Raw genomic sequence first — 25,890 nt, 5'->3', positions numbered from 1 at the left:
CCATGGCATATGGATGTTTCTAGGCTAGGGGTCGAATTGGAGCTACATCTTCGACCTACACCACAGCTCATGGCAACGCCGTGATCCTTAACCCACTGAGCAAGACCAGGGAACGAACCTGAATCCTCATGGACACTGTCAGGTTCTTAACCCACTGAGCCACAATGGGAACTCCCCAAGAACAGTTTTGATAGTGAAGATGCACAGCCGTACTTTCTCTAAAGTGATAGGTGATTCCTTAGGTTGGTCCCTTTTGAAGGACTGACCCTAGAGCAAACAAATATTATTTGGGAACATAAAACTCTCAAAAATTGTAAGCAGTATTCTCAGAATGATTTTTGTTTCTTTTTTGCCCCCCCCCCCCACTCTGAGGCATATAGAGTTCCTAGGCTTGGGATCAGATCCGAGTCGCAGTTGTGACCTAAGCCAGAGCTGTGGCAACACAGGATTCTTAACCCGCTGTGCTGGACCGGATATTGAACCTGTGTCCTGGTGCTGCAGTTGCTGCCAATCCCCTTGTGCTACAGTGGGAACTTCCAGAATGATTTTTTAATTGAAGCATGTAGTTGACTTACAATATTGTGTTGGTTTCAGGTATACAGCAAAGTGATTCAGTTATACATATATTTTCAGGTTATTTTCCATTATAGGTTACTACAAGACGTTGAATATAGCACCCTGTGCTATACAGTAGATCCTCCTGGTTTATCTATTTTATGTATAATGGTGTATATTGTTTATGCATTCTCTATATAATAATTTGCATCTGCTAATCCTTAACACCCAATCCAACCCTCTCCCACCTGCCCCCGCAACCACAAGTCTGTATTCTCTGTCCATGAATCTGTTTCTGTTCTGTAGAGGGGTTCATTTGTGTCATATTTTAGATTCCACATATGTGATATCATATGGCATTTGTCTTTCTCTTTCTGACTTACTTAGCTTAGTATGAGTGGCCCAAGGTTTATTTTGGCCCTACCATAAAGAATACGTACATAATAATGGTAACATAAGTGTTATTTATTGGCTTACAACATTTAAAATCAACCTATGAGAGTTCCTATCGTGGCTCAGCAGAAATTAATCTGACTAGTATCCATAAGGATACAGGTTCCATCCCTAGCCTCGCTCAGTGGGTTAAGGATATAGCATTGCCATGAGCTATGGGGTAGGTTGCAGACACGGCTCAGATCCTGTGTTGCTGTGGCTGTGGTGTAGGCCACTGACTGCAGCTCCAATTTGACCCCTAGCCTGGGAACATCCATATGCAGCAGGTGTACTCCTAAAAAGACAAAATAAATAAATAAATGAAATAAAATAAAATCAACCTATACACAAAGGACTGAACAGAATGTTGAGTTTACCAAGCTTGACATTGCAAATGACACGGTGTAGCTGGTGCAGAGTCGGTATGTGAGGGTGGGTGAGGCAGGGAGACACGGCCACTTCATAGTCTTGTTTGTATGAGGAACAAAGACAATATTAGGACACCATCTGCAGCTCAAGGAGCAAGAAATGGAGGTTTTCAAATATTATTTAAATCTTCAAGAAAAGAACTAAAATTACCAATGCATCTGTTAAAAATTTGAGAGGAGGAAGGAATCCAGAGTGAGGGGAAAAGAGCTAAAGGCTTTTTATTTTTTTGGAGCAGGGAGTCAACAGATTTGTCCAAGTTAAGAAAGCAAACATACTGTTTATGGTTTCTGACTGTAAACCATCAGAAGTGATAAGTAATATTTTTTTTCTTTTAGGGCTGCACCTGCAGCATACAGAAGTTCCCAGTCTAGGGGTCGAATTGGTGCTGCAGCTGCCAGCCTATAGCACAGTCACACACAGTGCAGGATTCAGGCCACATCTGCAACCTGCACCACAGCTCACTGCAACGCTGGATCCTTAACCCACTAAGCAAGGCCAGGGATCGAACCTGAGTCCTCATGGATACTAGTCAGGTTCTTAACCCATTGAACCATGACAGGAACTCCCGGTCAGAAGTGAGGTTTGAAGTGTGGGGAAGGATGGAATGGGAGACTATTGCTTTTCATTATAAACCTTTCTTTGTTCTTCAATTTAGATATATCTTTGATGCATAGATACACACACACACTCACCCCTATTCAGAAAAATGATACATCTTTGATAGATACATAGATACATCTTTGATACATAGATACACACACACACACACACACACACACACACACACACACTCACACTCACCCCTATTCAGAAAAATGCATCAGCTCCCACCAGGAACTTCTCAGAGCTCCAAGGGCAAGTGCCAGGCCATATGCTCAAAGGGCAGCTTAGAGCTGCATTGCAGAGGAAGCAAAAAGTGTTTCCAGGAGGTGTCAGGGCTGCTTGGTGGCTGGAGTGTCACTTTCCCTAATGATCATGCAGGAAGCAGGTAAAACACGCCAGTGGCTTCTCACCCGAGCGGATGGCAAAAGCTCGTTTCCTTTCCATGACAGCTGCAGCACTGAGCTCTTGACAAAATGCTGGAGGATCTGGGAAAAGGATCTGGCCCAGCAGGACGGTGCTAATCCTAGGGATTCCCAAATGACTCCACGCTCGTCATTATGTGTTTTGTTTGCTCAGCCCACCTTTCCAATTACCTGTCAGCATGTGCAAATCTTTCTTCCCGCCTCTAGCAGGCTTGCTCTGGAAATTAGAGCCTAAGGTAATGAGATCTATACCCTACTACTGATTATGATAGCAAATATCAATTAATGATAGCAAATATCAATACTACTGCCCTTTACTAATGCTCCCCCCGGGTTGGTGAGAACTGTGACTCCACACTGATGAACTTGGGACGGACAGCCTAGAAAATATGATCTAACCCAGACCTTAGGGAATTTTTCATCTAGAACAAGGTGGTCCTAAGGAAAGACCAAACTTATCAGGTGAGGTCAGGAGAACCAGGGCCCAGCTCTGGCCCTGATGACTCGTGGCTGTGTCTCCAAGGCCAGGGAGGGGGGTTGAGGATGGGATCTTTTTTTTGCTTTTTTTTTTTTTTTTTGTCTTTTGTCTTTTTTGTTGTTGTTGTTGTTGCTATTTCTTGGGCCGCTCCCGCGGCAAATGGAGGTTCCCAGGCTAGGGGTTGAATCGGAGCTGTAGCCACCGGCCTACGCCAGGGCCACAGCAACGCAGGATCCGAGCCGCGTCTGCAACCTACACCACAGCTCACGGCAACGCCAGATCGTTAACCCACTGAGCAAGGGCAGGGACCGAACCCGCAACCTCACGGTTCCTAGTCGGATTCGTTAACCACTGCGCCACGACGGGAACTCCTTTTTTTTGCTTTTTAAAGCTACATCCTTGGCATATGGAAGTTCCCAGGCTACAGGTCAGATCAGAGCTGCAGCTGCCAGCCTACACCACAGTCACAGCAATGTTGGATCCAAGCCAGGTGTCAGCGTCAGAGACACTTGTCACTGTCCATCTGCCAAGTGTATGTGTTTGTCAACTTTAAAGGTATATATGTTGGTTGGTGGTGTTCTGACCACAGTGGACTTAATCTGGACTAAGGTCTCATGTCTTTAATTTCCCACTTCACATACTTTTTATTTTTTAGTCTTTTTTTTTTTTTTTTTTTTTTTTAGGGCTGCACCCATGGCATTTGGAAGTTCCAGGCTGGGGTCAAATCAGAGCTGTAGATGCCAGCCTATACCACGGCCACAGCAATGCCAGATCCAAGCCATGTCTGTTATCTACACCACAGCTCATGGCAATGCTGGATATCCTTAATCCACTGAGTGAGGCCAGGGATTGAACCCGCATCCTGATGGATACTTGTCAGATTCGTTTCCACTGAGCCACAATGTGAACTCCCATACTTTTTAGTAAAAGGGGGCTCAACCATCCACCCACTCTTTTCCTTCCCCATCCCTGCTCCCTACACTCTTTCAGCAAACGCAGTTTGAACACCAATGATTTGCTGGGCACCACGCTAGGCGTGATTACAGGATCATGCAGGAGGGTATCTGCCCCTTGCTGAGCTGGTGCTCTTCTGAGAGAGCTGCACACCAGAGTGTCTGTCCAGAATGCCACAGGGCGTGTCATCTCACTGTTGTCACAAGAGACCAAGCACATCCAGAGAACGTAATGATGAACGGGGTGGGGAGAGATGGTGGTGGTCAGAACACTAGGAAGAATTTTCATAAAAGAAGTGAACTTTCTACTAAGACTTGCCACATGAGAATACTTCAAAGGTAAAAAAGAGATGAAGAATGAGCCAAGGGTAGTTCCCGTTGTGCTCAGTGGATTAAGAACCTAACATAGGGTCCAGCTATGAGGATGCAGCTTTGAGCCCCTGCCCCGCTCGTGGGTTAGGGATCCTGCATTGCTACTGGCTGTGGCGTAGGCTGGCAGCTGCAGCTCTGATTCGACCCCTAGCCTGGGAACCTCCATATACCGCAGGTGCAGCCCTAAAAAGAAAAAGAATAGGGTAACAAATGCCCTATGAGAGGAGTATCTGGGGGGCCTGTGAGAGGCCGAATGCTGAGTGGAGGTGGTGGTGAGGGGTGGGATGCAGGGCTGGGAAAGCAGGCTGGGCTTCGGAGGAAGATCTCCTCCTCTGCCTGTGCCCCATGTGGCCAAGAAAATGACACATCAGGGGTCACCTGAGCAGAGAGGCGCAGTTCAGAATTAACCCTGGACTCCTGTGCCCTATATCCCGGTCCTTGAGTATGAAAATATTCACAAGTATTGAAGCTCTGGGGAAAGGGTTTTGGGTTTGTTTGTTTGTTTGTTTTTCAGGAGAAAGCGGAGGAGAAGGAACAGAAAGTTAGATAAAATGACAGCAATTACAATTCGCTAGATGGATTGTTAATTTTGAAGCATTAAATATTAAACAATTTGCATATAACATGATTAAGTTCAGAGTATTTAGAGACAGAGGAAGAAAAAAAGCTTTCTGTTTGCCTGCTTATACGCTCAAAATTTCAGGGAAAGCCCAGAAAAGAACTCAGGGAAAAAATATTTTTCTTCTTGATTTTTTCTTTTTTGGCCATACCCGCAGCATATGGAAGTTCCCAGGCCAGGGGTTGAATCCTAGCCTGAGGATGTGCGACCTACGCCACAGGATCCTGAACGCACTGTGCTGGGCCGGGGATGAAACCCGCAGGACAACACCAGATCATTATCCCACTTCACAACTCCATTTTTTTCCTGGTCACTTTCTTTCCTCTCATCGCACGCAGTCAGGAAGCTGAGGACTCATCTGGAAAGGTCTGGGATACATTTCCCTTACTGACCGGACAGGACGCTTTTCTCCCACAGGTCTGCCTGCCTCCGCACTCCCACCCAGCCCCTCCTTCTCAACCCTCAAGGGCACAGAAGCGCTAACATTCAGATTCCTGGCCCAGGCACCCAGCCAAACCCTCTAAAGGAGGCCTGGGTTGAGGGTCCTGGAACCCATAGTTACACCAGCTCCTCAGGCGAATGGAGCAGAAATCACTGCCCCCTGGGAGCCTGGACCAAATCCAGACCTGGCAGGAGGTGGGAGGTGCCAGGGAGGGGGTTGTGGAGAAGCTGTCGGGCTGAGAGGAGGCAGGGGTGGCGTGGGGTGTCGGGGGGGCACAGGGAGGCCCATTCCCAAAGCTCAGGGGTGGCTGGCTTTGCCGCGATGTGATGGCCATGCTGTGTGGAATGGCCCGGCTGGAGGACACCTCGTGGGGAGGGCCACTGCAGAAACTGTGGACTCTGGTCCAGAGGACAGGGTAGCTGCAAACCTGGGTTATCTAGAGGCCACCTGGGTGGGAGGAGGCTGGGGCAAACGTCCCCCGTCCTAATGCACATGCCTGCCAGCAAAATAGATGGGGGTGCAGCACACGTGCCTGCTTGTACAGCATTCACAGTTTCACTTGGGGCATTCACAACATAATGTCTCTGAAAAAGACAAGTCTTACAGGGAGTTCCTGTTATGGCTCAGCGGGTTATCCATGAGGATGCAGGTTCGATCCCTGGCCTCGCTCAGTGGATTAAGGATCCAGCATTGCGGTAGGCTGGTATCCATGAGGATGCAGGTTCGATCCCTGGCCTCGCTCAGTGGATTAAGGATCCAGCATTGCGGTAGGCTGGTATCCATGAGGATGCAGGTTCGATCCCTGGCCTCGCTCAGTGGATTAAGGATCCAGCATTGCGGTAGGCTGTGACTTAGGTTGCAGATGTGGCTGGCATCCCGCATGGCTGTGGCTGCGGTGTTGGCCAGCAGCTGAAGCTCCGATCTGATCCCTAGCCTGAGAAATTCCATATGCCTCGGGTGCAGTCTTAAAAAGCAAAAAAAGAAGTCTAACAGACTTTTTTCCACCTCTAACAACACAGTTTCATAAACAGTATGGACTCCTTCTATTTTAGAAAGCCTTGGGGGAGAGAGGTCTGAATTTAGACAGCTTTGCCAGTAGTCTCTCCTCCCATAAGGTCAGGAGAGGCTACTTTATAATTTTTCCACTTTTCAAGCCCAATCTGACCCCACGGACGGCTGACCAGACTCAACCCCCAGATCCACAGCTGGAGGGGAGGCCTGGTTCCCGACTCTGCATGACAAAGGGCAGCTGCCCTTCCTCCCGACAGTTGATGAGACCCTTGAAAAAAAGTCTCCCAATCCACATTCGCCTTCTTCTCTGGGCCACCAGCTAATTGCCCAATTATTTTATTTCCCCAGCAAAACTCTTCAGTCCTCCCTGGAATCCACATTCAGGACTCAGAGGCTCTGGAGTCTGGGGGCTTTGCCCTCCGTCTGTCTGCTCCTCCCGCCTCCCCAGCCCAGATCCGACCGACCCTGGATCGACTGAGCCCCCAGCTTGCTTGGGGGCTGCTGGATGCGCCCCCCTGGCTTCAGGAGGTCATGTGGGACTGTGCCCTGGAAATAGTTTGAAGGTTTGGAGAAAGATTTGGGGCTGGTAATGAGAAGAACTGATTTTATCCAGGCATCTCTCATTAACTGTGTCAGCTCAGGGACACTGTCACCTCTCTAGCCTCGGTTTTCTTAGCTCCAAAAGCCAGGGGTCAGGAAGATAGAATGGATGGTCCATTTCAGCATTGAGCCCTCTGTTTCTAGAAAGTAGCTGGGGGAAGGTGGGGGATGGAGCACCTTGCTGGACAAACCCTCGGGGGTGACGAATGCCCCCAGGCTCTCTTGTCTTAAGGAAGGTCCCCACGATTGGGAAGGAGTCTCCGTTTCTGAAGGAGGGACCACCTGCGCAGGTACCACTGGCCTCAAGAAGCTCCCTGAGCACCAGGCCCCCAGAAGCCCATCTGTGTGGGCAGGACTGGTTCCAGTCAGCTCCAGTTCCCATTCGGGACTCAGCTCTGGAGCGGATCTGTGCTGGGAGGCCAGCCCAGGAGCTCCAGGGAGATGCCTGGGAGAGGTAGAAAATCTGGCAGAGGAAGGTCCTTCCGTGTTACTTTCTTCCCTGGAAAATGAACTTTCAGTTTAACTGATCAGCGACCCTGAGTGCAGAAGCGCTCCTGACCCCCAGGGACTCAGAGGTCCTCAGCCTGAGGCATCTCTTCGGTGGAAGTGAGACTTGTGCGGTCACGCGCTGGTCAGGGAGCAGCACAGCCTGGGGTCTAGATGTTGGGGGCCTGGCCAGGGCTCCAGGCCTGCCAGGGCAGCCGGGGTGTTATATCCTTGGCACCACCCTGGCTAAGGTGCTAAGCCCCAAGGCTTCCTCTCACCCAGCGGCCAGGGTGGTGCCTAGTGCATATTTATGGAACACCAGCCCAAAACAACTTCCAGGGACTAAGGGCCACAAGTCCTGGGTCGCCTGTAAATGTGACACTTCTGCACCTTTTGGCCTGACTCAAGGCCCAAATGTTTGCATCAAGGCAGTCCTTTCCCTGCTAATCGCCTGCAAAGAAAGGCAACAGCTCTCCTTTTGAAGGAGGCTACACTTGTCACAGCGAGAACAGGAGGGCCCGCTTGGGCCGGACCCGGAGGTGGCGCCTTATATTTCAGGGAGTGTCGGAACAAAGTGGTATATGAACTCCAAGATGGGATTTGAATTCCTGCTTCTGAATTACATGCATTGACAGAAACTGAGGTGGGAGAGGAGGGAAGGGGAGCAGAGAAGTGGGGAAGGTCACCATTCTGCCGCTCCCTCCTCAGTCTCCTCCCCCCATTCCCTTCACCTTGTCCTGTGTACATATTTGAAAGAACCCCTGTTGCCTTCCCTTCAAACCCGAGCCCTGGTATTTACTAGCTGTGTGACCTCGGGCAAGTCAGGCAACGGTTTTATGCCTCCGTTGCTTCATCTATAAAATAGGAACAATACTAGCAAATTGCTGTGAGGATGAAGAGTTCAGGGACCTAAAGCACTCAGAACAGCGTGCAGCCCATAAGCCCTATTAGCCATCATGAGTGTTGTCACCGTTATTATTCCTCCCCTGCCTCAAATGCTAAGCCCTGCCCATCATACTACGCAAAGGCCTCTAGGTAAATGCGCATGCGCAGGTATAGGCGTTTCTAGGCAAACGGGTATACACACACGCTTAGGTGGCAATTGGTGCTCACCTTCCTGGGGGACATTCCTCCCTTGGACACCAGAAGTTTCTCTTCCTCTACCCAGGAGCTGTGAGGAGCACAGAGGCAGCGAGATGGCACAGAGATCTGTCAGTAACACAGCACACCCACAGAGGGGGCCAGTGTACCCTCTGGTGGGAAGGGGCTGAGGGTGCTCCCTGCCCACTGGGCCCCCTGGACCCCAACCACAGACTTCGTCCTCTTCCACCACCACTGTTCATCTCCCATGTGACAGTGCCTGGGGAGGCTGTTGCATTTTGGTGGAAGGGGTTCCTCTTGCATGTCCCCAAATCCCCTGAGCCAGGAGGGCCCTTGGGGACAGAAGCCTGCATTGACCTCCTTGCCCTCCACTTGCTGAGTGAGGGCAGGCTGGTTCCTTCACAGAGCATGCTCTGACTTCACATCTGGAAGATGAGCCCATGCTGGCACCTGTCTGCTAGGGCTGTCGTGAACACAGGTTCAGAGCTCAGAACAGTGCCTGGCATATAGGGAGGTCCAAGAAATGACTGCCCTTCTTGTCATCCTCATTTTTTTCTTTTTTGGCTATCCCGCGGCATGTGGAGTTCCTGGGCCAGGGATCAGATCCGAGCAGCAGTCTTGACCTAAGCCATAGCTGGGGCAACACCTGATCCTTAACCCAGTGGGCCAGGCTGGGGATTGAACCTACGTCCCAGCGCTCCAAGATGCCGCTGATCCCATTGATCCCATCGCGCCACAGCAGGAACTCCATCATCGTCATTTTTATTTCATTTATTTTTTTATTCTTTTATTTATTTATTTATTTGTCTTTTAGGGCTGCATCCGCAGCTTATGAAAGTTCCCAGGCCAGGGGTCAAATTGGAGCTACAGCTTCCAGCCTACATCTCAGCCACAGCCATGACAGATCTGAGCCACATCTGCGACCTACACCACAGCTCATGGCAATGCCGGATCCCAGACCCACTGAGCGAGGCCAGAGATGGAACCCACATCCTCATGGATACTAGTCAGGCTTGTTACCGCTGAGCCACTACGGGAACTCCTGTCATGGTCATTTTTAGAGAAGCACACCCTGAGACTGCAAGAGCAGGCAGTTGATAAGGAGAGCAAGCCCTCAGAGAGCACGCACTATGCTAGGCCTAGCACTGAACATCTTAGGTGTTTTAATTCATCGAATCTTCACACCAGCCTTATGGAGTAGACCCGGCTGCTGTCACCCCCTGCTTCAGAGACACTGAGAAGCTGGTGAACTTGTTCTCAGGTCAGACAGCCAGCAAGCAGCAGGCCCCACATTTGAGCCCAGCCAGGCTGCAATGTGTGTCTGAGGAGCTCTCACCCCGCATGTGCTCACTCCTGTGGCTTTGAACAGGATGGGGCTCTGGGCAGCTTGGTCCTCTGCTTTCCAGGTTCCCGTCCCTTGTTCTGAATCCGGGCATGACCTGGCCTCAAATAGAACGCTGGTGCTGTGAGAGCCGCAGCAGGCTCATGGCCCAGAGGGCTCCCCAGAAGGCAGCTGCACCTGAGGAGTTTCTCCCTGCAGTCCTGGGATTGCAGAGACACTCGCAGAAATCATTTCTCCTGGCCTGGCAAAGAGAGCTGAGCTGCCAGCTTTCATGTGCTATTTAGCTTCCCCGTTGTGGCTCAGCTGAAACGAACCCAATTAGTATCCATGAGGACATGAGTTCAATTCCTGGCCTTGCTCCATGGGTTAAGGATCCAACGTTGCTGTGAGCTATGGTGTAGGTCACATATGGGGCTTGGATCTTGTGTTGCTGTTGCTGTGACTGTGGTGTAGGCCGGCAGCTGTAGCTCCAATTGGACCCCTACTTCCATATGCCTCGGGTGAGGCCCTAAAAATCAAAACTAAATAAATAAACAGCTGGCTAATGGGACTTTCTTTTGCATAGAATAGGCTCACCTTTTCAAAGACTAGCACTTGGAGTAGAGCTGGAGAAATTCAACAGGCACTAAAATTATTGTGGAGCTACCAGACAGCAGCAGTCAGAGGCTCAGACCTGTGTGGTATCCAGACAGGCCTTTGTGCCCTTCTAGACAGCCCCCTCCTCAGGGCTGAGGGACCTGTCTGGCTGCCGAGCTCCCAGGAGGTCTGAGGGGTGTGACCTCCCTCCCTCCTTCCCTCCCTCCCTCCACCCAGGCCCAGCCCAGGGCCGCCTATAAAGCTGGCCCAGCCTGGCTCTCAGCACTCCAGCTGGGACCCTCCTGAGCCTCCTCCGGGGGCCACGTCCACTCTGCCCCTCCTTCTCGCCAGCAGCACCATGCGGGCCCTGTGGCTCTGCTGGGCACTCTGGGCACTGCCCCTGGCCGGCCCCGGGGCGGCCCTGACCGAGCAGCAGATCCTGGGCAGCCTGCTGCAGCAGCTGCACCTCAGCGAGGTGCCCGCCCTGGACAAGGCCGACGTGGACGGGCTGGTCATCCCTGCCCACGTGAGGGCCCAGTACGTGGCCCTGCTGCAGCGCAGCCACGGGGCCCGCTCCCGGGGCAAGAGGTTCAGCCAGAACTTCCGAGGTGAGGCCCTCCCTCCCTGCTGCAGCCTGGTCCTCGTGGAGGGGGAGGGCTGAGACTGGATGTGGCTGCTCTGGGAGGCTGGGGTGGGGTGGGGGGCTCCAGGCCCAGGGGGCGTTGGGGGTGGCGGCAGTGGCGGCGGCAGGGGTGGGGAACCATGGTCCGTGAGGATGGCTGGGCCGGGGCCCTGGTCTCTGCCTGGGCTGAGGGCACCACCCTTCAGGGCCAGGAGGAGCCGTGCCAGGCCGGACAGACCTCATGGGGTGGGAAAGCACAGTGGAAAAGGGGGACGGGAGAAGACGCACCGTGGAGGTGACTTTGTGCTGGGGACAAAGAGACGGTTGCCTTCGAGTGAAACCACCTCTGGGTTCAGTTCCCAGCTCTGACACTTGCTGATTTCCTTTGGACAAGTCGCCCAACAGCCCTGAGCCTGTTTGTGTTTCTGGAAGTGAGGTCAAATGAGCTCAGACCACTTCCCAGACTTGTAAGCCACCAGGTCTGAATCTGGGCCCCCGGTCTCTGTCTGCACTGAGACCATCACCCCTCAGGGGCAGGAGGAGCTGGGCCAGGCTGGATGGGCTCCCAAAGTCAAAGCATCAGAGCAGAGGAGGATGGAGAAGAGAAAGCAGAGTTGAAGGGAGCAGGCGGCTGAAGCACAAACCCTGGCACAGGCTCAGGGAACTTCTTGGGTTCTGTTTTCATGCTGGCACTTGAGAAAATGCCTTCAGAATCACATTTCTCTGTTTGCTTCTCTCTTTGCTCCTTGGAACACTGGCATGACTATGTCTGACCCATCTTAGCGCTGTGAACATTAAAGTCATTTTTGTGGATAGAAATGTATAGAGATAATTCTGGCTTCGGTAACACATATACTAAAATGGGAACCATACAGAGAAGATTAGCATCGCTCCTGGGCAAGGATGACGTGCAAATTCATGAAGTGTTCCATATTTTTAGTTTGGGATTAAGCAGAGGCAAACTGTTATAGGTAAATGGATAAGCAACAAAGCCCTACTTGTTTAGCACAGGGAACTATGTTCAATATCCTGTGATAAACCATGATGGAAAAACATGTGAAAAAGAATGTATATTTGGAGTTCCTGTCATGGCTCAGCAGAAACAAATCTGACTAGCATCCATGAGGACGCAGGTTTAATCCCTGGCTCACTCAGGGGGTTAAGGATCTGGTGTTGCTGTGGCTGTGGTGTAGGCTGGCAGCCTGATTTGACCACTAGCCTGGAAACCTGCAAATGCCACGGGTGTGGCCCTAAACAGACAGAAAAAATTTATAACAATGTATATTTGCATAACTGAATCACTTTGCTGTATAGCAGTAATTACCACAGCGTTGTAAATCAACTATACCTTGATAATTTTTTTTAAAGGTGTAAGGACTGTGCTAAAGTGTAATACCGAGCTATTCAGCTGTCAGGGATGCAGCTATCCTGAATCCTGTTCAGCCTCTTACCTCCCTGGGCCTGGACTCACCTCCTCAGGGCCCAGAGCTAGACCCAAGGCCAGGTGCCCCCAGGTGAGGATGCTCATTTTCAGCATCTCAGCTGCGGCAGCCCTGTCAGCCCTGCCCCCTTCCCGCTGAGATTGTTACAAACTAGACCCAGACCCAAGGGGGATTTTCAGGTAAATGGGCTTGGACCAGGGAGACAGAACAGGGGCTGGTCCCTCCCCTCAATTGCGCTGCCATCCTCAGAGCTCCCCTGGTGGCCAGAGGGGCCCCGCTGACCCCCACTCGTGTCCGCAGAGGTGGTTGGCAGGTTCCTGCTGTCCGAGGCCTCCACGCACCTGCTGGTGTTCGACATGGAGCAGCGGCTGCCGCCCCACAGCGAGCTGGTGCAGGCGGTGCTGCGCCTCTTCCAGGAGCCGGTCCCCAAGGCCGCGCTCCGCCGGCACGAGCGGCTCTTCCCGCGCAGCGACCGCGCCCGGGTCACCGTCCAGTGGCTGCACATCCGCGAGGACGGCTCCAACCGCACCTCCCTCATCGACTCCAGGTGGGGAGCTGGGGGCTGGGGTGCGTTTAGGAGGGAAGAGGAGGGGGCCTGGCCGGGGGCGGGAGGCAGGGAGCGGGGAGAGGGAGGGGCGGCAGGGTCCCGGCCCCGGGGCGGGTGGGAGAGGGGCTCCCGGGGCTGCCCCGAGCCGTCGCGGTCCCCACCGCTCAGCGCGGGCCTGTCTCGCTGTGGTGTCGCAGGCTGGTGTCCATCCACGAGAGCGGCTGGCAGGCCCTGGACGTGACGGAGGCGGTGACCTTCTGGCAGCAGCTGCGCCGGCCCCGGCAGCCGCTGCTGCTGCAGGTGTCTGTGCAGCGGGAGCCCCCGGGCCCGCGGGGCTCGGACGCCCACAGGCTGGTCCGCTTCGCCTCGCAGGGGCCGTCGGGCGGCGGGCAGGGGGAGCCGCAGCTGGAGCTGCACACCCTGGACCTCAGGGACTATGGGTAAGTGTCGGAGCGGGACCCGAGGAGCCTAGGTGGGCCAGGCCCACGTTGACTGGAACCAGTGGGGGAGAGGTGCAGACAGCGACAGAATGGAACTGATCCTCCACTCTGTGTCGGAATTTCTAATGGTAGAAATGTTTATTTTTCAGACATTTTATTGAAAATATCTAGATATTTTTTAACGGGTTTTAAGACATCCTTGATACATATACATTAGTGTAATCATCTATTTTCACTCTCCACCTTTCCCTAATTCTTTGAAAAATATTAGCATTATCGGTTACTAAGGCTGAGTAGCTTTCCTCTGGTATTTGTGAGTTCCTTTGTCAGGGGCAGGGGTAGGGGAGACAAATTAGCTTATTGGGGGGTGGATGGGCTGTGTAGCACAGTGGTTAATGATAGGCCTTTGGGATCATACAGCCTGGGTCGGTTTGGCTTTGCCTTCTACTGGCTGCAGGGCCTCTGGTGTGTCAGTTAAGACCTTTGGGTCTCTGTCTCCTCATATGTAATGGTGATAATGCTAGAACTTCCTCAAAGTTCATCTGAGGATGAAATGCAGGTACCTTCTGAAATAAAGTACCTAGTTCAGGATCTAGCATAACAGGAGACTCTTATTTATTTATTTATTTATTTGTCTTTTTAGTGCCATATGGACGTTCCCAGGCTAGAGGTTGAATCAGCTGTCAGCCTACACCACAGCCACATCCACAGCAACATCAGCTCCATGCTGCATCTTCAGCCACAGTAAGTGCCAGATCCTTTAACCCCCTCGACAAGGCCAAGGATTGAAACTATGTCCTCATGGATGCTAGTCAGATTTATTTCCGCTAAGCCACAATGGGAGCTACAGGAGACCTTTAATAAACAGTAACTGACTGATGATTTATGTTTTGGCTATGTTTATTCATTCACTACTTATCACAAATATTTATTATTTTTTTTAAGCATAATGAGAGATGGAGTTCCCACTGAGGCTCAGCGATAACAAACCTGACTAATATCTATGAGGACCCTGGTTTGATCCCTGGCCCTGCTCAGTGGGTTCAAGGATCCAGCATTGCTGTGAGCTGCAGTGTAGGTTGCAAAAGTGGTTTGGATCTGGTGCTGCTGTGCCTGTGGTGTAGGCCGGCAGCTGCAGCCCCAATTTGACCCCTAGCCTGGGAACTTCCATATGCCTCAGGTGCGGCCCTAAAAATAAATAAATAAATAAATAAATAAATAGAGATGGGTCATCAGTCTCCCTCCAGATGCCCCACTGAGCCCCACCCTGGGCTCCCTGACCTCTGCCCTCCCAGCCGACCTCTGACTCTGGCCCTCCTTGCCTCCCACAGAGCTCAGGGAAATTGTGACCCGAAGGCGCCAGTGACCGAGGGCACCCGCTGCTGCCGCCAGGAGATGTACATTGACCTGCAGGGGATGAAATGGGCTGAGAACTGGGTCCTGGAGCCCCCGGGCTTCCTGGCCTATGAGTGTGTGGGCACCTGCCAGCAGCCCCCCGAGCCCCTGGCCTTCAGGTGGCCATTTCTGGGGCCTCGCCAGTGCATCGCCTCGGAGACAACCTCGTTGCCCGTGATCGTCAGCATCCAGGAGGGCGGCAAGCCCAGGCCCCAGGTGGTCAGCCTGCCCAACATGAGGGTGAAGAGGTGCAGCTGTGCCTGGGATGGGGCGCCCGTGCCAAGGAAGCTGGAGCCGTAGGCACAGCGTGCAGCCATGGAAGCCTCTGGCTAGACGCATGCACCAAAGCAGGCCTTAACGTAGGTCTTCATTTTCTACTTAACAAGTTACTCCTGCCCCGACTGAGTGCCCCTCTTTTACCTTCCTCGTGTGTTCTTCCATTTCTTGTCCTCCTGTCCATCACCCACCCTAAGCACTTACATGAGTAACTAATGCAGCTGGATTCCTGAGCTGTAGAAGGAAAGCCCAGCCTATTGGTAAAGGATGTAGATGAGCATGGACAGCTTGTCAGCTAGGAGCTTCTGTTCTCCAGCAAATTCTTAGCTGAGTAGGGGACAACACACCCGGCCAGGAGAACTGGGAAAATAGACTGACTTAGTCTATTACAGGATGAATTAAAACAAAACAAAATAAAACAAAACAAAACAAAACAATCCCTCTAATTCCCCTAGGTAGAGGAGGTCTCAGAAAGAACTCCCATTCACAAACATGTAGACCCATTCTGGGCTCTGGTAAATATTCTTGGGTCCCCATTCCCCTGAGAGAGTTCTAGAAGGGCTATGGAGGGCTTTGGGCTAGAAGCAGTGGGTGAGGAATGAGGACACCTGGTTTTTGGATGTAACAGGGCCATAAACGGTGACCTCACCAAGTGCAGGAGCCTTGGGGCCACCATTTCCTCTGAAAAAGGAGGATTTGAGATCCAGCTCAAGACTTCATTGCCTTGGAGATTGGACAGCCCTAAGCTCAGCCACGCCCCTGCTCCTCTGCAGATGGAGCATCGCCTGTGCCTACATAGTTATCTCCCCCACTGTTTTAGAGAACTTATCACTAGAACCCACGTGTACTTACATTTTTTTTTAACTTAGCAGCCAAAAAATTGAATAATCTGCTGAAGTAAAATAAAAGTGATGTTGCACTCTGTGTCTGTGTATTTAATTTCTAGTACCTTCTACATAGGAGAGTGGGAGGAATAATGGGGAATGAGAGCAACACAGTGATCTGAAGAAAGGGAGAGACACAAGGACCCCCAACCTCCAGGGGGTGCTGAAGATTGCAATGACATTTTTTTTTTTTTTTTTTTTTTTTTTTTTTTGTCTTTTTAGGGCTGCATCCGAGGCATGTGGAAGTTCCCAGGCTAGGGGAATTGGAGCTACAGCTGCCAGCCTACACCACAGTCACAGCAATGCCAGATCCACAGCAATGCCAGTCTGCGACCTACCCCACAGTTCACAGCAACATGGAATCATTTAACTCATTGATCAGGGCCAGGGATCGAACCCACATCCTCATGGATGCTAGTCAGGTTTGTTACTGCTGAGCCACGAAGGGAACTCCCTGCATCGACAGTTTAGATTCCTCTTTCATTTGTAATATTTATATCCCCCAACTCTCATTCAAAAAACAGTATTGTAAAGAGTTCCTGCTGTGGCTCAGCAGGTTAAGAATCCGACTAGTATCCATGAGGATATAGGTTCAATCCCTGGCCTCTCTCAGTGGGTTGGCAATCTATCCTGCGGTGTAGGTCACAGATTCGGCTCGGATCTGGTGTTGCTGTGGCTGTGGCATAGGCTGGTAGCTGTAGCTCCAATTCAATCCCTAGCCTGGGAACTTCCATATGACACAGGTACGGCCCTAAAAAACAAAAATAAATAAATAAATAGAATGAATTAAACTAATGTTGATATATGGGAGAGTTGTTAAATTAGTACAGTACATCCCTATAATGTAACAACAATACATTATTATATTACATTATAATACTGTCATATAATAAAACACTAAAATCTTGTTTTATTTTTTATTTTTTGGTCAAGCCCGAGGCATGAAGAGGTTCCTGGGCCAGGGATCAAACCTGAGCCACCAGCTGTAACCATGACAATACCAGATCCTTAATCTGCTGAGCCTGGAGGGACCTATACTAAAATCTTGCTTTAAATAACTTTTCAGTGACACTGGAAAATATTTGTGTATCTAGTGAAGAATTTTCAAAACCATAGGTATATCATTCATTTCCAACGATGGAAAAGGTATGTATGCATAGAAGATAATATGTAAGGAAATAACATCGAAAATATCTACAAGAAATTATCCTTAGGAAGTATGACCGTGGGTGATTTTGAATTTCTTATTTTCCAAATTTTTCTCAATATGCATGTATTAAGTTATGTAATCAGAGAAAGTTATAAAAAATTTAATTTTGCTTAATACTAAATATTTAGTACTCTTTTTTTTTTGGTCTTTTGAGGGCCGCACCTGTGGCATATGGAGGTTCCCAGGCTAGGGGTTGAATCAGAGCTGTAGCTGCCAGCCTACACCACAGCTCACAGCAACACCAGATCCTTAACCCACTGAGCGACGCCAGAGATTGAACCCACAAAGTCATGTTACTAGTCGGGTTCGTTAACCACTGAGCCACGAGGGGAACTCCAGTACTCACTTTTAAGGGTGCAGAAACTCAAGAACTGGGGACTTGTCCAGGAATGTAATGTGATCAACTAGAGAAAAATTGCAGAAAATAGCCCACTGCTGGGGGTATGGGTGTGGATTACAGGGAAAGAACTGTAGAAAAACTGATAGGCTCTGACCTACTAATGGTCTCTCTGGCTCTTCTGACTCTGTAGGACGCCACCTCCTTCCTCTCTTTTTTTGTCACCTGATCCCGTAATATTTATATTTACTACCGATGAAAAGTAAACATCACATTTGCGAAACTTTTGAAAGTAGCGGAGATGGAGGGGTACTTTAGTCAGATCCTAAGGAGCCCATCACTTTCTGCGCAGAAGAACTGATCCTATCTGCAGTCTAGTTAAAACCAATAGCTTGAACCACGCAAATTCAAGTGAAAAACCGCGGCGGCCCCCAGGGGGGGCCTCCCAGCTCCAAGCCAGATAATCCCCCGGCGCACAGAGGAGCCTGGCTTGGAGCCCTCAGGTCTCCACGCTCCACATTCATCCCCTCAAATCAGCAACCTGGAGAATTCCTCTTGCGCATTGGGGGCAGCTGACGGCCAGCACCAGGCATAACTAGACAGACCTCCGCCTGGCTTCAGCCTCGAGCCAGGGGCGGGTCCCGAAAGCCCTGGGGTGGGGGCCAGGTCCCAGGCCAGCTGAGATCTCGGCTTCGCGCGCAGGGTCCTAGGTTCCGCCTGACATTCCCGTGAGCAGGAGGCGGGCATAAGGTTCCGTCCCGGCTTGCGGATTGGCCGCTCCGGCGGGGCGTGGCCACGTGGGGCCCTGCGGCGCCGTCCCAGAATGAGGGAGTGAGGAGTCGGCTGGGGGACTCGTCCCGGAAGTTGCCGCCTACCCCCAGAATCCGGCTCCGGGGCGCGTCGCCCGCTCAGTTCTCCGCTTTTCGCCTTTCCTCGCTGCGCGGACTCCCCCGGCTGCTCGGCAGACGCGGAGCGAACCATGAGCGTGGGCTTCATCGGCGCCGGCCAGTTGGCCTGCGCCCTGGCGCGGGGCTTCACGGCTGCAGGTGAGCGTGTGGAGGCGGCCGCGCGGGCGGTTCGTAGCTTAGGCGGTGAACGTGAATGATTGAAGAAAGGGGAATTTGCATCTGCTGGGGAAGAAGAGACTCCTCTTAAGCCTGCAAAAGCGATTGAGAGGGAGGAGAACGCCAGCAACCGTCTCCACAACGGAGCGTTGTAGGTTTTGATTCTGCTTTCCCAGGGAACGCATGGGAACGGGATAGACCGGGACCCTCAGTTAAAAAGCCTTACCTTCTGCAGGCATCCTGTCGGCTCACAAGATAATAGCCAGCTCCCCGGAAATGGACCTGCCCACGGTGGCCGCGCTCAGGGTAGGTGGGGCAGAAGGATGTTGGAAAGAGGGTGGAGGCCCAGGGCAAGGATGGCCTCATGAGCTGAGACTCTGTGCTGGTCCACGGCCGCGCACTGAGCTTCCCTCTGGGAGCATGACAAATTTCCGTCTTCCTTGGGGCAGTTCAGGGTGGTGGGAGCCGCAGACACAGACTTGGGTTCAAATTCAGACACTGGGGTTGTGAGAAGGTTAATTCAGGTTTTAATGTGTGGAAAGTACCTGACACCTAGTAGGTACCCAATAAAATACTCACTTTCCTTCATCAAGTGGCCTTAAGCTACTTGGCTACTCTGGGCCTCAGTTTCCTCATTTATAAAATGGAGACCACAGCAGCCACTTGCTGAGCTATTCTGAGGCATAAGTGAGCCTGTTGGGAAAGAACCTGGCAAATTAGTTGTTCCTTTCTCTAAAAAAAGAACATCCTGGAATTCCCATTGTGGCTCAGCCGTTTACTGTGTTGGCATAGTATCCATGAGGATGTGGATTTGATCCCTGGCCTCGCTCAGTGGGTTAAGGGTCTGGTGTTGCTGTGAGCTGTGGTGTAGGTCGCAGATGCAGCTTGGATTCCTTGTGGCAGTGGCGTAGGCCAGCAGCTGCAGCTCCGATTCTACCTCCAGCCTGGGAGCCTCCATATGCTGCACCTGTGACCTTAAGAAGAAGAAAAAAAGAACATCCCAAGTCTTCACCCCAAATCTGGGCGGTGTGGGAGAGAATGTGTAATGGGGGACAGGCAGTGTCTGTGCCTGGGGTGGCCAACTTTACTAGCACTGGAGGGCCCTGATACTGAGTTTGGAGTTTTAAAGGGATGGGCATCAGGCAGCCCACCCCTGAACCTTGCAGTGTGATGACCTATCCAGTGTTAGGATAGGGTCCTGCTTCTGACCATCGGGCACTGGCATTTCAGCTTTCCCTTTGCCCCTTTCCAGCCATGGAGCTGCCTTACCTGGAAGAGGGATTGAGTGCAGAGAAGTGGAAGGGATGGGGGACAGGGATTTGCTGGTTGCCATGGAGAAGCTTGTCCAGATCTAGCATCTGTGTGCTCACTTGCCCAGGAGCCACAGTGGAAAACTTTGCGCCATTGAGGGCACAGGGCAGGGGATTCCAGGCTGCACCTGGCAGAGTGGGCGGGGCAAGGGTTCAGCTGCTCCTGGCGACGGCCTGGGCCTGGGGAGGCTGCCCCACACCCTGAGCCCAGCAGTCTCTTCTTGCAGAAGATGGGGGTGAACCTGACCCGGAGCAACAAGGAGACAGTGAGGCACAGCGACGTCCTGTTCCTGGCCGTGAAGCCACACATCATCCCCTTCATCCTGGACGAGATTGGGGCCGATGTCCAGGCCAGGCACATTGTGGTCTCCTGTGCGGCCGGTGTCACCATCAGCTCTGTGGAGAAGGTGCCCATCTCAGGCCTGGCGCCCCTGTGTGAGGGGAGGGGTGGACGCTCATGGGACTGGCAGCTCACTCGTCCCTCTCCTGCCCCAGAAACTGCAGGCGTTCCAGCCGGCGCCCAAGGTCATCCGCTGTATGACCAACACGCCCGTGGTGGTGCGGGAGGGCGCCACGGTGTACGCCACGGGCACGCATGCCCTGGTGGAGGACGGGCAGCTCCTGGAGCAGCTCATGAGCAGCGTGGGCTTCTGCACCGAGGTGGAGGAGGACCTGATTGATGCCGTCACAGGCCTCAGTGGCAGTGGGCCTGCCTATGTGAGGCTCAGCCTTCCCAGGACCCAGGGGCGCAGGGTGGGAGGGCAGACGGGCTGTGGGTATTGCCCACCTCTGGGGCGAGGCTGCCTGGTGGAGGAGGTCGACCCTGGGGGCTCGTTCCCATCACGAGGGAAGGCGGACCCTGGGCCCGCCCCTGAGTTCCCGCTGCCCCTGGACTCAGTGCATGTCTCTACAGGCGTTCATGGCCCTGGACGCCCTGGCCGATGGTGGGGTAAAGATGGGCCTGCCGCGGCGCCTGGCTGTCCGACTGGGGGCCCAGGCCTTGCTGGTCAGTATCTTCCCCTGTGTGTCCTGGAACATGGTATGGGGCCGGGGTTCCGGGGGTCACAGAGCTGAGGCAGGGCTGGGTCTGGAGGGTGGGGTGGAGTGGGGGAGGCGCAGCGGGTGTGAAGAAGTCTGCGTTAAGGGGCCACAGCAAGGGGTACCAGCTGTTTTTTCCTCCAACGCCCCCTCCTGCCCTAGGGTGCTGCCAAGATGCTACTGGACTCTGAGCAGCATCCGGGCCAGCTCAAGGACAATGTCTGCTCCCCCGGGGGGGCCACCATCCATGCTCTGCACTTTCTAGAGAGCGGCGGCTTCCGCTCCCTGCTCATCAACGCCGTGGAGGCCTCCTGCATCCGCACAAGGTGGGTCACTCTCCGTGGCCTCAGGCCCTCCACTCTCAGCCAGCCTCAGTCCGGGCTGCATGCTGACTTGCCGAACCTGCCGTCTTTGGTCCCGGCAGTGGTGCTGGAGTCTGTGCTCTGTTAATGACCATGCTTAGTAGACTTTATTAGCTAAGAGTTTGCAGACCTTACTTCATGGAATTCTCACCCTTCTGGGAGCTGGGATTAGCTTTGACTTACAGGTGCAGAACTTGAGGCTCAGGGGTAACAGCTTTCCCAAGGTCACACAGCCAGTAAGTGATTGGAGGCAGGATTCATCTTCAGGTCTTTCGCCCTTGATCCTGTCATTTTCCACACTCTCCCCATCCAATCGAGAAGACCACTTGAAGGTCTCCGTCTGTGTAGTAATCTGTACTTAGTTAAGTAGCACGTCTGAGCAGCCTGCGGGGAATGTTTGGTTTGGGGTTCTAAGTTTGGGTGGCATCGCTCAACTGGGGTTGGAGGTTAAGCGATGAGGACGCCTCCCAAAGCTCTGGCTCCTCCTTCACCGCCTCGGGGCTTTGTCTGCAGAGAGCTGCAGTCCATGGCGGACCAAGAAAAGGTCCCCGCAGCTGCCCTCAAGAAGACCCTCCTGGACAGAGTGAAACTGGAGTCCCCCACGGTGTCCACGTTGACCCCCTCCAGCTCCGGGAAGCTCCTCACAAGAAGCCCAGCCCCAGGAGGCAAGAAGGACTGAGGCTGCCTCAGGCGACCCTCCTCTCTGACCAGACCCTCGGCCGAGGGGGCCGCGCAGGGCCAGTGGGCTCAGGGAGTCTTCAGGTCCTTGTGATAAAACCTCCTGAAACCTCTTCGGACCAGGCAGCGCTAGTTTCCCCTCATGTCTCATGCTGTAAGGTGCTCTGACATGGTGATGCCAAGAAACAGGTACAGCCCAACACGCCGCACACGGATGGAAGAGAGAGGCTGGCAGTCCCGTCAGAGCCCCAGCTCTGCGGGGAGGGCTGAGGCCCCTTCACCTGGGATCCTCCAGCTGGAGCCCAGGGCAGGGTTCCTTTGATGCTAAGTCAAGGCAAGTGACTTGGAATTACCACACTTAATCAGAGAGGCACATATTAGTCTGTGTTACATTTAACTCTTGCTTCATAGATGTACAGTGGAAAAAGTGTCATTCAATGCTGTTAAGGTTAGCTGCTTTAATAAAGTGTTATTTTTTAGCACCCTCCTTTTCTTATGCTTGGTCATAAGTCATTCGGGAGCATTCTGAGGCCCTTGCCAGCTGCTCCCAGCTTCCGCAGGAGAGCACTGTCTCAAGGCAAGAGCTAGGAGTTGCCTGGTGGCCTAGCGGTTAAGGATTTGGATCCCCTGTTGCTGTGGCCATGGTGTAGGCTGACAGCTGCAGCTCTGATTTGATCCCTAGCCTGGGAACCCCCATATTCCATGGGCGCGGCCCTAAAAAACAACAAACAAAAAGCGTCCCCCCCGCCTCCCACTTGTAGGCTCAGTGGGACACAAACACACCCTCCTTCATCCTTGTCCCTAGATGACTGTTATTAAGCAATGCTCTGGGAAGGGACATGAGAGCCTGAGTGCATGTCCCTCATGGTAGACAGGCCCTTCTGTGTATCTAAGCAAGTACCAAAAAGCCTTGACCCGGGCTTTACTTTTACCAATAAACCAGAACAGGAGTTCCCTGGTGGTGCAGTAGGTTAAGGACCCAACATTGTCACTGCTGTGGCTCAGGTTGCTGCTGTGGTGTAGCTGCTGTGGTGTAGGTTTGATGCATGGCCTGGGGACTTTTTGTTTGCTTGTTTTGGGGGGCCAATTCTGGATCCTTAACTCACTGAGCAAGGCTAGGGATTGAAACTGAATCCTCATGAATACTAGTTGGGTTCTTAACCCCCTGAACTACAATGGGAACTCTTAGTTAATAAATTTCTGGTAACAGAAGGAACAAAGGCCTGGGTTCTAATCTTCACTGACCAGATGAGCTTGGGCAGGTTATTCATCTCTTTTGGTTTCAGTTTATTATTTCATTAAAATAGAAAAATAGCCATCACTGCCTATGTTTCTCCCAGTGAGGTCGTTGCTTTGGGTAAAGCTTTAGCGAAGCCTGAGTCACAGTACAGCCTCATGGCATCTCAGCAGATGACATGGTTACCCTGACAGTGGTGTCCATCCCCCAACCCTCAACACCCCTCACCCCCACCCCACCCCATCCCCATCTCCATCTCCCGCCTTCTCCTCTCCCCCTCTTTCTGCAACCCCACATTGCAAGGTTTCTTCTCTCTTGAGATGGAAAGCCTGGCCAACATTCCTTGTCAAGCAGCTTCTCTTTTATAACCTAAAACATAGAAACTTCCTTAATAAGCTAACATGTTTTCTTCCTTGGTGCCAGGCACACAAGATCTCATCTAAGTTAATAATTACGATGTAGCTATTAGTTCCCCATTTTATGGATGGGAACACTGAGGCCTGGAGTTGTCATGGACACCGCCAGTGAAGGGAAAGGCCTGGGTGCCCTGTCCAGCCTCTGGCGGGGATGGCTGCCCTCACTGCTCTGAGGGGCCCTCCTGCCAGAAGACAAGGAACCACCAGGAAACTAGGCTGGCTGAGGAGAGGGGATGCAGGCAGAGGGCAAGGTGTAGGGGTCCCTGGCAGGTGCCTGGGGGAAAGGGACCCGGCACACAGGACCTACCTCATTACAGCCTTCAGTGGGGGTGGGGGACCTTGCCTCTGAGGATATGGCGCCACTGGGAAACCCACTCAGAGTAGACATTTTATGGGGTTTTAAAATTCACATCCCAGCCTCGTGGTTTCCTTAATCCACTGTGCCTAGGCTGGGGATAGAACCTGTGTCCCAGGGCTCCCAAGACAACACCAATCCTGTTGCATCACAATGGGAACTCGAAGAGGTCAACATTTTAATTTTTTCTTTTTAGTATGGAAGCAAATACAACGTCATTTTGAATTAAGGGAAAAGAATGACCAAAGAACATTATGGACTTCCTTTCCCAGTGCCACTGCCCACATCCCCCTCAAAGGCCCCCTTGGTTCTACCCACGGGCCTGTCTCTGTTGAACCCCTGCCCCCCATGGTCTTGCTCACACACCCCCTCTCCTTGGCCTCCTGCTCTCAGCCCTTCCTTGGTCCTTAGCATCCTGGATCTCACTCTGTTATTTTCTTACGAACGCAGTACTTTGCTCGTTGGTGTGCTCTTGTGCTGGCCAGGAGCCAGCCTTCATATCCGATAGGATTCTCACCAGATCTTGAGAGGCAGATGGGTAGGGTGTGGGCACCCACATCTCGCTCAGGAGGAGCCAAGGCTGCCGGGGGACCTTTTTTTTTGGCTGCGCACCAGGGCACGTGGAAGTTTCCCCTGTCAGGGATTGAACCCCCAACCACGCAGTGATCCGAGCCGCTGCAGTGACAAGGCTGGGTCCTTAACCCGCTGAGCCACAGAGGAACTCCAAGTCCTCTTTCCAGTTTCCCCCACTCATTTCACAGATGGGTTCTGTAGGTGGCTCCTAAAAATACCCTTCACAGGCAGGCCCCTGGGAAAGCTTGTCCCGGCTGCCCAGGCCCCTCCCGCCTGATGGCCCTGCCGCAGAGGAAAGGCTCCCCTGCGCCACTAGAGGGCGCCAGGCGCCAGCGGCCGAGCACCCAGGCCACCCCGAGTGCCTATGCCCAGAGGAGAAACCCTGTCAGGGACGCTGATGCAGCTCGGTGCCCCGTGTGCCAGCTGCGGCAGGTGACTTCATGTATTCGCTTTATAAAGCAGCTTCAGTGTTGGTTTTAGGGCTTGAATCTTCTTCCTTTGAGCAGCTTTTGCCCTCTTCCCCTCAGCATCATCGTTCCTGGTGGGAGAAGCAGGACGGCTGGCTGCCTACAACTGGGGCTCTCCTCTGGGCACCCAGGTAGAGAGAGAGAAACCTTCTCGAAGGCCCCTGTGTCCAGGCTTCTCCTAGGACATCTCAGTGAATACACTCAACTTTTGCTCAAGAAGAGGCCTTGAGGAAGTTCCCATTGTGGCTCAGCCGGTTAAAAATCCAACTAGTATCCATGAGGATGGGGGTTCGAACCCTGGCCCCACTCATTGGGTTAAGGAACTGTGGTGTAGGTCGCAGACACAGCTTGGATCCCATGTTGCTGTGGCTGTGGCGTAGGCCAGGAGCTGCAGCTCTGATTGGACCCCTAGCCTGGGAACCTCCATATGCTGCAGGGGAAAAAAAAAAACAAAGGCCTTGAATAAATATATACTAGGGATGTAATGTACAATGTGATAAAGATAATTAACATTGCTGAATGTTATAGGTGAAAAAAGGGTAAATCCTAGGGAGGGAAGAATTGGGAGATTGGGATTAGCAGAGGCAAGCTGTTATATATAGGATGGATACACAACAAAGCCCTATTCCCAAAGCTATAGTATAGTATAATCAATATCCTGTGATAAACAATAATGGAAAAGAATATGAAAATAATATATACGTATAACTGAATGCTTTACAACAGAAATTAATACAACATTGTAAATCAACTATACTTCAATAAAAATATATATTTATATATATGCCAGAGCCACAGCAATGCCAGATCCGAGCC

General features: G+C 52.2%; 2 protein-coding genes and 1 non-coding gene across 6 annotated transcripts; all 3 read left to right on the top strand.

Annotated features, from left to right (window-relative positions):
- Positions 1 to 10,779: 10,779 nt before the first annotated feature.
- LEFTY2 (left-right determination factor 2) lies at positions 10,780 to 15,167 on the top strand. Its single transcript, NM_001195346.1, is given in 4 exon segments — positions 10,780 to 11,029; positions 12,786 to 13,032; positions 13,230 to 13,472; positions 14,804 to 15,167. Coding segments are annotated over 4 exon segments (1,104 nt in total).
- LOC146398828 (U6 spliceosomal RNA) lies at positions 11,875 to 11,981 on the top strand. The gene has a single exon (XR_014818478.1). It is a non-coding gene; the product is annotated as a U6 spliceosomal RNA (small nuclear RNA).
- A 3,325-nt stretch (positions 15,168 to 18,492) lies between the features above and the next one.
- PYCR2 (pyrroline-5-carboxylate reductase 2) lies at positions 18,493 to 22,513 on the top strand. 4 transcript variants are annotated; one of them, XM_084979246.1, is made up of 7 exons: positions 18,493 to 18,620; positions 18,874 to 18,944; positions 20,179 to 20,355; positions 20,444 to 20,665; positions 20,862 to 20,954; positions 21,149 to 21,312; positions 21,862 to 22,513. In XM_084979246.1, the coding sequence occupies exons 1-7, from the start codon at positions 18,554 to 18,556 to the stop codon at positions 22,025 to 22,027; spliced, it is 960 nt and encodes a 319-aa protein (XP_084835372.1). In that variant the 5' UTR covers positions 18,493 to 18,553; the 3' UTR covers positions 22,028 to 22,513. The 4 variants fall into 4 exon arrangements, with proteins under 4 accessions (XP_084835372.1, XP_003130590.1, XP_084835373.1 ...); XM_003130542.5 differs by having other exon boundaries at positions 20,176 to 20,355; XM_084979247.1 differs by having other exon boundaries at positions 18,493 to 18,789.
- Positions 22,514 to 25,890: the final 3,377 nt, after the last annotated feature.

The sequence above is a fragment of the Sus scrofa genome, chromosome 10 (assembly GCF_054392235.1).
Source record: "Sus scrofa isolate SSC_HxYL_T2T_F1_AM1 chromosome 10, Sscrofa_HxYL_maternal_Yorkshire_Landrace_v2.0, whole genome shotgun sequence".
NCBI lineage: Eukaryota > Metazoa > Chordata > Mammalia > Artiodactyla > Suidae > Sus > Sus scrofa.
This window is presented reverse-complemented; position numbering and strand designations above follow the sequence as displayed.

Excerpts from the sequence above, each read along its gene's own strand:
- PYCR2 (XM_003130542.5), top strand. The coding sequence starts at position 18,554 with ATGAGCGTGGGCTTCATCGGCGCCGGCCAGTTGGCCTGCGCCCTGGCG. Across the intron at positions 18,945-20,175 it reads CCACGGTGGCCGCGCTCAGG|AAGATGGGGGTGAACCTGAC; the intron begins GTAGGTGGGGCA and ends CTCTTCTTGCAG. Across the intron at positions 20,356-20,443 it reads CCATCAGCTCTGTGGAGAAG|AAACTGCAGGCGTTCCAGCC; the intron begins GTGCCCATCTCA and ends CTCCTGCCCCAG.